We start from the raw sequence: 14,124 nt of genomic DNA, 5'->3' as shown, positions 1-14,124 counted from the left end.
TTATCATTATTTTCCTCCCATATTGTGTATTAAATAAGTTATGAATCATAAAGGATCAATTATATTTCCAAACCGATACCCTGTTTACAATGGGTATGAGATTTTTCTGATTTGCTTCTCTATTTTGGATAAAACTTCACTAAAGATGTTTTATAAATACAGTCTACAGTTTTTTTCCAGTTCTAAATGTCATCTGATATTGATTACCAAATGTTAATGTCATTAGTACTATTCGATTTTGTACTACTGCATTCTAATCCACAATAACTTTAATCTACAGTTATATTCCTATGAATATAAAAAGCTTTTTCTCCATTCAATGTTTAAACGAATAAGTAGAGTACAGTACTTTATTCACTTCTTGCCCTTGCAAATTTGCATAATTTATGATTGATTGGTAATGGCCAAATGCACCAGATAATGTTTCAGATAGGCATTTGGATAACATTACTTTGGTATATATGCTTTAAGAATTGATCATACATTTGCATTATTTTAGAGAGAGAGAGAGAGAGAGAGAGAGAGAGAGAGAGAGAGAGAGAGAGAGATTAGTACTTTTCTTACTCTCATTTTGGCATCTGTCACTTTATATATAGCACAGTATATGTATTACACCATTATTGAGCTTATTGTACAATGGCTAAATAACTGCATAATTTTAATAGTACCAAGTTCAACTGACTGTTTTGTGGGTCTGTTGTGGAGAAAGTTGATAAGGGGAAATTCTTCCTATGTTAAACAATAACACCCACTTTATTCTTCCATGCTGAAAGTACCTTGTAAATAATATACCGTAAATCTTCTGTACTGTACTTTGTTGTACCTACCTTGTAAAATGATATTTTAATTATAAAATAAATTTTTGAATATACTTACCCGGTGAATATATAATAGCTGCAACTCTGCAGCTCGACAGAAAACACACTCAAAAAACTCGCGAGCGATCGCTATGAAGGTTGCGGGTGTGCCCACCAGCGCCAACTGTCGGCCAGATACCACTCTTGCATGTAAACAAACCCTTCAATTCTTCTCGTCCCGCTGCGTCTCTATTGGGGAGGAAGGGAGGGTCTTTAATTTATATATTCACCGGGTAAGTATATTCAAAAATTTATTTTATAATTAAAATATCATTTTTAAATATTTAACTTAGCCGGTGAATATATTATAGCTGATTCACACCCAAGGCGGTGGGTAGAGACCAGAGTTAATTAAGTTTACAGCGTATAAGCTAAGAGTTTTTTTGACAGTTATCAATATAACAAAACCAAAATATATAGGTACCTGGTAAGGAAGTTGACTTAGACGATTACTCTGCCTTGTAAGTCTGTCTTCCTCACGGAGCCCAGCGATCCTCTTAGGATGCTGAAAGACTCCCAGGAGCTGAAGTATCAAGGGCTGCAACCCATACAACAGGACCTCATCAAACCCCTAATCTGGGCGCTCTCAAGAAATTACTTTGACCACCCGCCAAATCAACCAGGATGCGAAAGGCTTCTTAGCCTTCCGAACAACCCATAAAACAATATTAAAAACATTTCAAGAGACAGATTAAAAGGATATTGGAATTAGGGAAGTGTAGTGGTAGAACCCTCACCCACTACTGCACTCGCTGCTACGAATGGACCCAGTGTGTAGCAGTCCTCGTAAAGAGTCTGGACATCTTTTAAGTAAAATGACGCGAACACTGACTTGCTTCTCCAAAAGGTCGCGTCCATGATACTTTGCAGAGATCTATTTTGCTTGAAGGCCACGGAGGTTGCTATAGCTCTAATCTCGTGCGTCTTAACCTTAAGCAAAGATCGGTCTTCCTCACTCAAGTGGGAATGGGCTTCTCGTATTAAAAATCTGATAAAATATGACAAAGCATTCTTTGACATAGGTAAGGATGGTTTCTTAACCGAACACCATAACGCTTCAGATTTACCTCGTAAAGGCTTAGTACGAGCTAAATAGAACTTAAGAGCTCTAACGGGACATAATACTCTCTCTAGTTCGTTGCCTACGATCTCTGATAAGCTAGGAATATCAAAAGATTTAGGCCAAGGACGAGAAGGCAGTTCATTCTTGGCCAGGAAACCAAGTTGAAGAGAACAAGTGGCTTTTTCTGTCGAAAAACCGATGTTCTTGCTGAAGGCATGAAGCTCACTGACTCTTTTAGCCGAGGCCAAGCACACCAGGAAAAGAGTCTTAAGAGTGAGATCCTTCAGGGAGGCTGAATGTAAAGGCTCAAACCTGTCTGACATGAGGAACCTTAGGACCACGTCTAAGTCCCATCCAGGAGTAGCCAAACGACGTTCCTCAGAAGTCTCAAAAGACTTAAGGAGATCTTGTAGATCTTTATTGTTGGAAAGATCTAAGCCTCTATGCCGGAAGACCGAAGCCAACATGCTCCTGTAGCCCTTGATCGTGGAAGCTGAAAGGGAGCGAACCCTTCTCAGGTATAAGAGAAAATCAGCGATTTGGGCTACAGAGGTACTGGACGAGGATACAGATACTGACTTGCACCAGTCTCGGAAGATTTCCCACTTCGATTGGTATACTCTAAGGGTAGAAGCTCTCCTCGCTCTTGCAATCGCACTGGCTGCCTCCTTCGAAAAGCCTCTAGCTCTAGAGAGTCTTTCGATAGTCTGAAGGCAGTCAGACGAAGAGCGTGGAGGCCTTGGTGCACCTTCTTTACGTGGGGCTGACGTAACAGGTCTACTCTTAGAGGAAGACTTCTTGGAAAGTCTACCAGCCATCGAAGTACCTCGGTGAACCATTCTCTCGCGGGCCAGAGGGGAGCAACTAACGTCAACCTTGTCCCTTCGTGAGAGGCGAACTTCTGCAGTACCTTGTTGACAATCTTGAATGGTGGGAATGCATATAGGTCTAGATGAGACCAATCTAGAAGAAAAGCGTCTATATGTATTGCTGCTGGGTCTGGGACTGGAGAGCAATAGATTGGAAGCCTCTTGGTCATCGAGGTTGCAAAGAGGTCTATGGTGGGTTGACCCCAAGTCGCCCAAAGCCTCTTGCACACGTCCTTGTGGAGGGTCCATTCTGTAGGAATTACCTGACCCTTCCGACTGAGGCAATCTGCTAAGACGTTCAAGTCGCCCTGGATAAACCTCGTTACCAGGGAGATGCCTCGATCTCTTGACCAAATGAGCAGGTCCCTTGCGATCTCGTACAGTGTCAGGGAGTGGGTGCCTCCTTGCTTGGAAATGTATGCCAAGGCTGTGGTATTGTCCGAGTTGATCTCCACCACTTTGTTTCGAAGGAGACTCTTGAAGTTCATCAAAGCCAGGTGGACTGCCAAAAGCTCCTTGCCGTTGATGTGCATGCTCCTCTGACTTGAGGTCCACAGACCTGAGCATTCCCGACCGTCCAGGGTCGCACCCCAACCCAAATCCGATGCGTCTGAGAATAGAACGTGGTTTGGTTTCTGAACTGCTAGGGGAAGTCCCTCTCTTAGACTGATATTGTCTTTCCACCAAAGTAGGCATGCCTTTACTGATTCGGAAATCGGGATTGAGACCGCCTCTAGCGTCTTGTCCTTTTTCCAGTGAAAAGCTAGATGGAACTGGAGAGGTCGAAGGTGTAACCTTCCTAGCGAGACAAACTGCTCCAGGGATGATAGAGTTCCTACTAGACTCATCCAATTCCTGACTGAGCAACGTTCTCTCTTCAACATCCGTTGGATTACGAGCAGGGCTTGATCTATTCGGGGGGCAGACGGAAAAGCCCGAAAAACTGGACTGCGAATCTCCATCCCTAAATACAGTATAGTTTGGGATGGAATCAGCTGGGACTTTTCCATGTTGACCAAAAGTCCCAATTCCTTGGTCAGATCCAATGTCCAATGCAGATCCTTCAGACAGCGATGACTGGACGAGGCTTTGAGAAGCCAGTCGTCCAAGTAAAGGGAGGCTCGGATTCCCGATAAATGGAGGAATTTTGCCACATTCCTCATAAGCCTCGTAAACACGAGAGGAGCAGGACTTAGGTCAAAGCACAGGGCCCGAAACTGGTACACCATATTGTCGAAAACAAACCTCAGAAAAGGTTGGGAATCTGAGTGAATGGGGATGTGGAAGTATGCGTCTCTTAGGTCGAGAGAGACCATCCAGTCTTCCTTTCTGACCGCTGCTAAGACTGATTTCGTGGTCTCCATGGTAAACTTTGTCTTCGTGACAAAGACATTCAGAGCACTGACGTCTAGCACCGGTCTCCAACCTCCTGTCTTCTTCGGTACTAGGAAGAGGCGGTTGTAAAACCCCGGTGATTGAAGGTCCGAGACTTTCACCACCGCTCCCTTCTCTAGCAAAAGACACACTTCTAGTTTCAGGGCTTGTCTCTTTGCTTCCTCTCGGTAATTGGGAGAGAGATCGATGGGGGAAGTCGCTAGAGGAGGTTTGTGTACAAATGGAATTTTGTACCCCTCTCTGAGCAACCTCACAGACTGTTGGTCTGCGCCTCTCTTCTCCCAGGCTCGCCAGAAGTTCTTGAGTCTGGCACCTACTGCTGTCTGAAGCTGCGGGCAGTCAGACTCTGCCACGTGAGGACTTGGCTCCTTTCCTCTTTCCTCTCTTTCCCTCGGCACGAGTACTTCCCCTGCTGGGAGCTCTGCCACGAAAGGGCGGAATAAACCTGGACGCCGGAGTGTCTATCCTTGGTCTTGCAGAAAAGGAAGTCGAAGGAGTCCCTTTGCGAGCAGAGGACGCTACCAAGTCATGGTGTCCTTCTGCACGAGCGACAAAGCTATGTCCTTAACCAAAAGTTCAGGGAACAAAAACTTCGATAAGGGAGCAAAGAGTAGCTCAGATCTTTGACAGGGAGTAACTCCTGCCGACAGAAAAGAGCAAAGAGACTCTCGCTTCCTAAGGACTCCTGAAGTAAAAGAGGAGGAGAGCTCATTGGATCCATCGCGGATGGCTTTATCCATGCAGGACATAATGAGTAAGGAGACATCTCTATCAGCCGATGAGATTTTCCTACTTAAGGCTCCCAAACACCAGTCAAGGAAGTTGAAAACTTCAAAAGCTCTAAAAATGCCTTTCAGCAGATGGTCAAGGTCCGAGGATGACCAACCAATCTTCGAGCGTCTCATGGCTAGGCGGCGGGGAGAGTCTACAAGGCTTGAGAAGTCGCCCTGGGCAGAGGCAGGGACTCCCAAGACGAGAACTTCTCCCGTGGCATACCAGACGCTCGATCTAGACGAGAGTTTAGATGGGGGGAAGGCAAAGGCCGTCTTCCCCAAACTCCTCTTGGTTTCCAACCAATCGCCTAAAAGCCGTAAAGCTCTCTTGGACGAGCGAGAGAGTACAAGTTTTGTAAAGGCTGGCATGTCAGCAGGTACGCCTAAAACAAACTCAAACGGCGGCGAACGAGGAGCAACAGAGACGAAGTGTTCGGGAAACAACTCTTTAAAAATTAACATGACTTTCTTAAAGTCCATAGATGGCGGAACTGTTCTTGGTTCATCAATATCTGAAGGATGATCCTCAGGCTGAGGGTCAGCAACGTCCTCATCCGAAAGTTCCTCATCTGACAACTGATGAGAAACAAGCAAAGGGGTTGGCAATGCTTGACACGCAGCGTCCACCTGCACTGGTGCATAAGTGGCGGACCAGGACGCAGCGTCCTGTAACTGCTTGACAGTCTGTGAACTGTCAACAACAACAGGTGCGTGAGGACGCACAGCGTCCACCCGAGACTGCTTAGACCGCCTAGTTTGAGCAGTCAAAACAACTCTAGACTGCGGAGGTTGACGCTCAGCGTCAAAACAAGTCAACTCCGATGGTTGGCGAACGTCCTGAACGTCAACAGGCGCATCAGTAAGTTGCCTAACGTCCAAATGCGGCTGAAAATCCACACGAGACCGCATCGAGTGTGGTTCTAAACCAACTGCTTGACGTGACTTGGCTACACCAGCGTCAACAGGACGCACAAATGAACGTTTGGGTGGCTGAAGGCCAGGATCTCGATGAGATAAACGGCTAGGCTCAACGGAAACCTTGTCGGCATTGTAGTCTTCCATAAGGGAGGCAAGCTTAGACTGCATGTCCTGCAGTATAACCCATTTTGGGTCCACGGGAATGGGTGCGGTAACCGACGGGGTTAGCGTCTGAGACGGCACAACTTTGCCTTGCTTAGGCGGCGAGCAGTCATCCGATGACTGCAACGGGTCCGAACTGTCCCAATGACTACATCCAGGACGTTGGACCTGTCCTGAAGGGACCGACTTCCGTTTAAGAGGCCTAGAAACCTTGCTCCACGGTTTCTTGCGTGAAAAGCCTTCGGAAGACGAGGAGAAAATAGGCTCTCTCGTCTTATGGTAGGGGCGATCTTGGTGAGATACGCCTGATACCATAGAGGGAACGTCTGTTCGCTGATCAAGGCCTCTCGAACCCATAAGTCGTACGACATTACTTCTCCCCTGGGCTTGGGAGCTTGCAAGAGGTCCCGGACTAGGTGAACGACAGGCACGAATAGACGAACCCTCGGTCGCAACACTGTTCACAACACTTTGCGCACTAATCACTTTCCCACATTCCGCCGTGGCACTATGACACTTAAGTTCCTTCACGTCAGCCATGAGTTGATTACGATCAGTTGCTAACGCTTCAACTCTTTCCCCCAAGGCATGAATAGCACGTAACATGTCTTGCATAGATGGTTCCTGAGTGCTAGAAGGGGGGTTAGGAACAACCACTACAGGGGAAGGATTAGGTTCAGGGGCATGTGGAGAGGAAAAATCTACAGACCTAGATGAACTCCTCCTTAACCTATCTCTCTCTAGCCTACGTGCATATTTATCGTATTCGAGCCAATCGAATTCCGAAAGGCCCACGCATTCCTCACACCGATCTCCCAATTGACAGGTTTTACCCCGACAATTGGAAAAACAGTATGTGGGTCGAGAGAAGCCTTTGGAAGACGCCTATTACAGTCCCTAGCATTACACTTTCGAAATCTAGGTACTTGAGAAGGGTCAGCCATTTTGAATTAGTCAAAGAAAATTCCAAAAACAATCCAAGTCATCAACAAATAATCTGATTCAATAAAGAGTTCAAGAGTTTATGTTGAGGAAAAAACACCTGCACTGCGAAAGCTCAAACCAAAATGAAGTACTTCACCAAATATGTTGAGAAAACTCCAGGTTCTACAGCGAGTATGAATACGTCTTGTCGTCAACGTCGACAGAGAAGAATTGAAGGGTTTGTTTACATGCAAGAGTGGTATCTGGCCGACAGTTGGCGCTGGTGGGCACACCCGCAACCTTCATAGCGATCGCAGAGTTGCAGCTATTACATATTCATTGGCTAAGTTAAATATTTAAAAACTGTATATATATATGCAAAGAAAAATCTTTTAAAAAAAATTACAAATTCAGGAAAAAATAAAGACCAAGAACTACACTTTGAGCTCCCAATGTATAGAAGCAATGGCCACTTGTAGAAAAATACTGTACAGTACTTGATTTCCTTGTTCCGGATAAGTTTGATAACATTCCCCCCCCCACACACACACACACACAAATGGTATCTGCCCAACAGCCGAATGAGGTTTGTATCTGCATGAAATTCAGGATCCACGAGGTTATCCCCCAGCATATGACCTTATAATTGGGAATGAAGTGACCAGGATTCATTAAAACCACAAATGTGTGGATTCAATGAAGGTATTGTATAATAATAATAGTAATAGTAATAGTAATAGTAATAGTAATAGTAATAATAATAATAATAATAATAATAATAATAATAATAATAAAAAGGATCTATTTAAAAAATTGGTCACTTACAAAGAAAATAAAAAACCTTCACATATTCATTTTATCTTTATCAAACTGTAATAAAAGCTTCCAGATAAAGTTATTACTTAGTATTCCATACCTGTACAGCTCTGGTCTGCATGCCCCAGATGATGGCCTTTGAATTCTTATTGAAAAGTTGCTTACTGCCATCCTTTTCCTCGCTTGATGAGTGCTCCTTTGTGATTGTCTTGCGCTCTGGACGTGGTGATTGCTAAAGAAAAGATACTTTGGTAAATCATCTTGTTGTAATTGAACTTGCATAGAAAATCCACGTATTTTGAGGGATCAAATAATAAAAACAAAATAACTTTTGCGAGAAAGATACAGAAAATTTTTATCTACAATATTAATCAAACAATTTCTCTTTTTAAGGCCAACAGTAAAGTAACAAGCAATGGCAATGAAAAATTCATATTAAATTCTCATTTTTAAAGATAAATATACTTTTGAACAGAGAGCAGTAAGAAAATATCGCAACAAATGGAAAAAAATAGAAAAGACTGCTGGACTACTGTTTCAATTCTAGTACTGTACAGTACAGTAAACCATTTGTGTACAAATACAAAATTCATTACTCAAGCATGATACCCATGCTTCACTATACAGTGTAGACATGGGGACTCACATAGGAAAAGGAAAGAATAGTCAAAAGGGTGACTTCAAAATATTTGGATCCATTAATGGGAATATTATGACATTTAGACTGAAAAATTGAGAAACTTCCCAGCCTGATTTTTCTTGGGCACATGATGAGTAGTAAGAGTAACAATCAATAGATAGGGAGTGGGAGATACAGAAGTGATAGAGGGCTAAGGAGTGGGAAGGTAATGGTTACAGGGCATGGGTGAGGAGGTGAATGAGAATAGAAAGTGCTAACAAATTTAGGGAATGGAAAGATCTAACTGGATGATTAGCCAGAGATTGTGAAATCAAAAGTATAATTTGTGGAAGATATACAGTAGATCACAAAGCAATCTAAAAATGAAATGATGCACAATCTCTTCATTGTCATTGGGTCATCGTCAGTAGTCCATACTTTAAAACCTATCAAATATGCCTTAAATTTATACAACTATTCATAATGAAGGCTATAAATCACTAAAAATATCAGTGAACTGAACAGACATCATAAGTTGTTAAAAGTTATTGCAGACCTGTCAAGGAAGAGTTAAATGAGTAAACCACAAATAAACAACAACAATTCTTGATTAGTGACAAAACTGTTTCATTCAAGGTAATCAGAAATACAGTCATTTAAATTTTGTAAAGCTATTTGTGTATTATTTTTTTAAATGAATTTATAAAAATGTTATTTTCATTAGTAAAATAAATTTTTGAATATACTTACCCGATAATCATGTAGCTGTCAACTCCGTTGCCCGACAGAAATCTACGGACGGGATACGCCAGCGATCGCTATACAAGAGGGGGGTGTACTCACCAGCGCCATCTGTGGTCAGGTACTCCAGTACTTCTTGTCAACACCACCTCAATTTTTCCCTCGGTCCACTGGTTCTCTATGGGGAGGAAGGGTGGGTCAATTAAATCATGATTATCGGGTAAGTATATTCAAAAATTTATTTTACTAATGAAAATAACATTTTCAATATTAATCTTACCCGATAATCATGTAGCTGATTCACACCCAGGGGGGTGGGTGAAAACCAGTGTACATGTTAATCAAGAAGCTAAGTATCCCGTATTTCATTTTTATCAGTTATTCAAAATAACAAATGAAATTATAAGTACCTGGTAAGGAAGTCGACTTGAACCATTACTCTGCCTTTAATAAGTACGTCTTCCTTACTGAGCGCAGCGGTCCTCTTAGGAGGCTGAACAACTCTTAGGTGCTGAAGTATAAAGGGCTGCAACCCATACTAAAGGACCTCAACACAACCTCTAACCTAGGCGCTTCTCAAGAAAGAATTGACCACCCGCCAAATCAACTAGGATGCGGAAGGCTTCTTAGCCCACCGTAACAACCCAAAACAACAATAAAAGCATTCAAGAGAAAGGTTAAAAAGGTTATGGGATTATGGGAATGTAGTGGTTGAGCCCTCACCTACTACTGCACTCGCTGCTACGAATGGTCCCAGGGTGTAGCAGTTCTCGTAAAGAGACTGGACATCTTTGAGATAGAATGATGCAAACACTGACTTGCTCCTCCAATAGGTTGCATCCATAATACTCTGCAGAGAACGGTTCTGTTTGAAGGCCACTGAAGTAGCCACAGCTCTCACTTCATGTGTCCTTACCTTCAGCAAAGCAAGGTCTTCATCCTTCATGTGAGAATCAGCTTCTCTAATCAGAAGCCTTATGTAATAAGAAACTGCGTTCTTAGACATAGGCATCGAAGGTTTCTTAATAGCACACCATAAGGCCTCTGATTGTCCTCGTAAGGGTTTTGACCTTTTAAGATAGTACTTAAGAGCTCTGACAGGGCAAAGAACTCTCTCCCGTTCGTTACCCACCATGTTGGAAAGGCTAGGAATTTCGAACGATTTAGGCCAAGGACGTGAAGGAAGCTCATTTTTTGCCAAAAAACCGAGCTGTAAGGAACTGTAGCCGTTTCAGATGTGAATCCTATGTTCCTGCTGAAGGCGTGAACCTCACTTACTCTTTTGGCTGTTGCAAGGCAGACGAGGAAAAGAGTTTTGAGAGTAAGGTCTTTGAAAGAGGCTGACTGGAGAGGTTCAAATCTAGATGACATAAGGAACCTTAGGACTACGTCTAGATACCAGTCTGGAGTGGACAAGCGACGTTCTTTAGAGGTCTCAAAAGACCTAAGGATGTCCTGCAGATCTTTGTTGGAGGAAAGATCCAAGCCTCTGTGGCGGAAAACTGCTGCCAACATACTTCTGTACCCCTTGATCGTAGGAGCTGAAAGAGATCTAACATTCCTAAGATGTAACAGGAAGTCAGCAACTTGGGTTACAGTGGTACTGGTAGAGGAAACTGCATTGGCTCTGCACCAGCTTCGGAAGACTTCCCACTTAGATTGATAGACTCTGCGAGTGGATATCCTCCTTGCTCTGGCAATCGCTCTGGCTGCCTCCTTCGAAAAGCCTCTAGCTCTAGAGAGTCTTTCGATAGTCTGAAGGCAGTCAGACGAAGAGCGTGGAGGCTTGGGTGTACCTTCTTTACGTGAGGTTGACGTAGAAGGTCCACTCTTAGAGGGAGAGTCCTGGGAACGTCGACCAGCCATTGCAGTACCTCTGTGAACCATTCTCTTGCAGGCCAAAGGGGAGCAACCAACGTCAGCCGTGTCCCTTCGTGAGAGACGAACTTCTGAAGAACCCTGTTGATGATCTTGAACGGCGGGAATGCATACAGATCGAGGTGGGACCAATCCAGCAGAAAAGCATCCACGTGAACTGCTGCCGGGTCTGGAATCGGGGAACAGTACAATGGGAGCCTCTTGGTCATCGAGGTAGCGAACAGATCTATAGTTGGCTGACCCCACAGGGCCCAAAGTCTGCTGCACACGTTCTTGTGAAGGGTCCATTCTGTGGGGATGACTTGACCCTTCCTGCTGAGGCGATCTGCCGAGACATTCATATTGCCCTGAATGAACCTCGTTACCAGCGTGAGCTTTCGACTTTTTGACCAAATGAGGAGGTCCCTTGCTATCTCGAACAGCTTCCTCGAATGAGTCCCTCCCTGCTTGGAGATGTACGCCAAGGCTGTGGTGTTGTCGGAGTTCACCTCCACCACCTTGTTTAGCAGGAGGGACTTGAAGTTCATTAAGGCCAGATGAACTGCCAACAACTCCTTGCAATTGATGTGAAGCGTTTCCTGTTCCTGGTTCCATGTCCCCGAGCATTCCTGTCCGTCCAATGTCGCGCCCCAGCCCGAGTCTGATGCGTCCGAGTAGAGATGAAGGTCGGGGGTCTGAACAGCTAATGAGAGACCCTCCTTGAGAAGAATGTTGCTCTTCCACCACGTTAGAGTAGCCCTCATCTCTTTGGAAACAGGAATAGAGACCGCCTCGAGCGTCATATCCTTGTTCCAGTGAGCTGCAAGATGGTACTGAAGGGGGCGGAGGTGGAGTCTCCCTAACTCGATGAACAGGGCTAACGATGAAAGAGTCCCTGTTAGACTCATCCACTGTCTCACCGAGCATCTGTTCTTCTTCAGCATGCTCAGGATGCACTCTAGGGCTTGGTTGATTCTTGGGGCCGACGGAAAAGCCCGAAAAGCTCGACTCTGAATCTCCATTCCCAGGTAAACGATGGTTTGGGAAGGAACGAGCTGGGACTTCTCTAAATTGACCAAGAGACCCAGTTCCTTGGTCAAATCCAAAGTCCATCTGAGACTCTCCAGACAGCGACGACTTGTGGGGGCTCTTAAAAGCCAGTCGTCTAAATAAAGGGAGGCTCTGATGTCCGCCAAGTGAAGGAATTTCGCAATATTCCTCATCAGTCGCGTAAACACCAGAGGTGCCGTGCTTAGGCCAAAACACAGGGCTTGGAATTGGTACACAACCTCTCCAAAGACGAATCTCAGAAAAGGTTGGGAGTCTGGATGGATGGGAACGTGAAAGTAGGCGTCTTTCAGATCCAACGAGACCATCCAGTCCTCCTGTCTGACCGCTGCTAGGACCGACTTCGTCGTCTCCATTGTGAACGTCTGCTTGGTGACATAAGCATTGAGCGCACTGACGTCCAGCACCGGTCTCCAACCTCCTGTCTTCTTGGCCACCAGGAAGAGACGGTTGTAAAAGCCCGGGGATTGATGGTCCCGGACTATCACCACTGCCTCCTTCTGTAACAGGAGCGACACCTCTTGATGTAACGCTAGCCTCTTGTCCTTCTCCTTGTAGTTGGGAGAGAGGTTGATGGGAGATGTGGTCAGAGGGGGATTGCGGTAGAACGGAATTCTGTAACCCTCCCTTAGCCACTTGACAGACTGAGCGTCTGCACCTCTTCTTTCCCAGGCTTGCCAGAAGGTCTTGAGTCTGGCTCCTACAGCTGTCTGGAGAGGAGGAAAGTCAAAGCTTGCTTTTCGTGGACTTGGCACCTTTCTTGGACTTGCCCCTGTGACCGTCTGGACGGGAACTTCCTCGGCTGGGGGCTCTGCCACGAAAGGGCGGAATGAATCTGGTAGCAGGTGTATCAGCCACCGGGGTGCGGTAAGTTCTCGGCACTGAAGGTACGATTTTAGCCTTACGTGCTGAAGAGGCCATGAGGTCATGCATATCTTTCTGTATAAGAGCCGCAGCCATCTCTTTGATTAGCTCCTCCGGAAACAGGAACTTGGAGAGAGGAGCAAATAGCAACTGTGACCTCTGGCAAGAGGTGATACCAGTAGATAGGTAGGAGCATAGATGTTCCCTTTTCTTGAGGACTCCTGAGACAAAAATAGAAGCAAGTTCGCCAGAACCATCGCGAATTGCTCTGTCCATACAGGACATGATCAGCATGGCCGAGTCTTTGTCAGAAGGGGCAGTCTTCTTGCTCAAGGCCCCCAGGCACCAGTCGAGGAAATTAAAAATTTCGAAGGCGCGAAAGACTCCCTTCAACAAGTGGTCCAGATCAGAAAAGGTCCAGCAGACCTTAGAGCGTCTCATAGCCGACCTACGGGGAGAGTCAACCAAACTTGAGAAGTCGGCCTGGGCAGAGGCAGGGACCCCCAAGCCTGGTTCCTCTCCCGTGGCATACCAGACGCCCGACTTAGAAGCCAGCTTAGGAGGAGGAAACATAAAAGATGTCCTTCCCAGTTGCTGCTTGGACTGCAACCAATCCCCTAAAATCCTCAAAGCTCTCTTTGATGATCTGGCGAGGACAAGCTTGGTGTAGGCAGACGTAATAGGCTGCATGCCTAGAGAAAACTCGGATGGAGGAGAACGAGGGGTTGCAGAAACAAAGTGTTCAGGGTATAACTCTCTGAACAGAGTCAGGACCTTACGAAAGTCTATGGAAGGTGGCGACGACTTGTGTTCCTCCACATCAGAAGAAGGATCATCCAGGTGAGCAGCTTCATCCTCAGAAACCTCATCACCTGAGGGTTGAGAAGCGAGAGGTAACGATAAAGCGGTATGCTGAATGGCTGAATCCTGTAGAGCGGGTGCATGCGCACTTGCGGATCCATCATCAAGTCTCTGCTGAAGAGGATGAGGGCTGGCAATGACAAAGTCATGAGGCTGGGATGAAGGAGGTTCTGCGGAGGTTTGAGGAGCAAGCGTGGTCAGAAGCGAATGCTGTAAGGCATGAGGCTCATGCTGCATGGTATGCGGTTCATGTTGAATGGGAAGAGGCTCATGCTGCGAAGAATGCGGTTGCTGCATGCGTTGAGGCGGCTGCCTCATAGCATGAGGTTCCTGCCCC

The 14,124-nt window shown here is 45.4% G+C and overlaps 1 protein-coding gene across 3 annotated transcripts in view; it reads right to left on the bottom strand.

The window, feature by feature from the left end:
* LOC137632263 (ATP-citrate synthase-like) overlaps window positions 1–14,124 on the bottom strand; it is a 369,682-nt gene that overhangs the window by 34,998 nt on the left and 320,560 nt on the right. For all 3 annotated transcript variants that reach the window (XM_068364154.1, XM_068364155.1, XM_068364156.1), the window contains one exon: window positions 7,878–8,009. In XM_068364154.1, the coding sequence (XP_068220255.1) occupies window positions 7,878–8,009 (132 nt within the window). The remainder of the gene's footprint in view (window positions 1–7,877; window positions 8,010–14,124) is intronic.

This window comes from Palaemon carinicauda, chromosome 41 (genome assembly GCF_036898095.1).
Source record: "Palaemon carinicauda isolate YSFRI2023 chromosome 41, ASM3689809v2, whole genome shotgun sequence".
Classification (NCBI taxonomy): Eukaryota; Metazoa; Arthropoda; class Malacostraca; order Decapoda; family Palaemonidae; genus Palaemon; species Palaemon carinicauda.
This window is presented reverse-complemented; position numbering and strand designations above follow the sequence as displayed.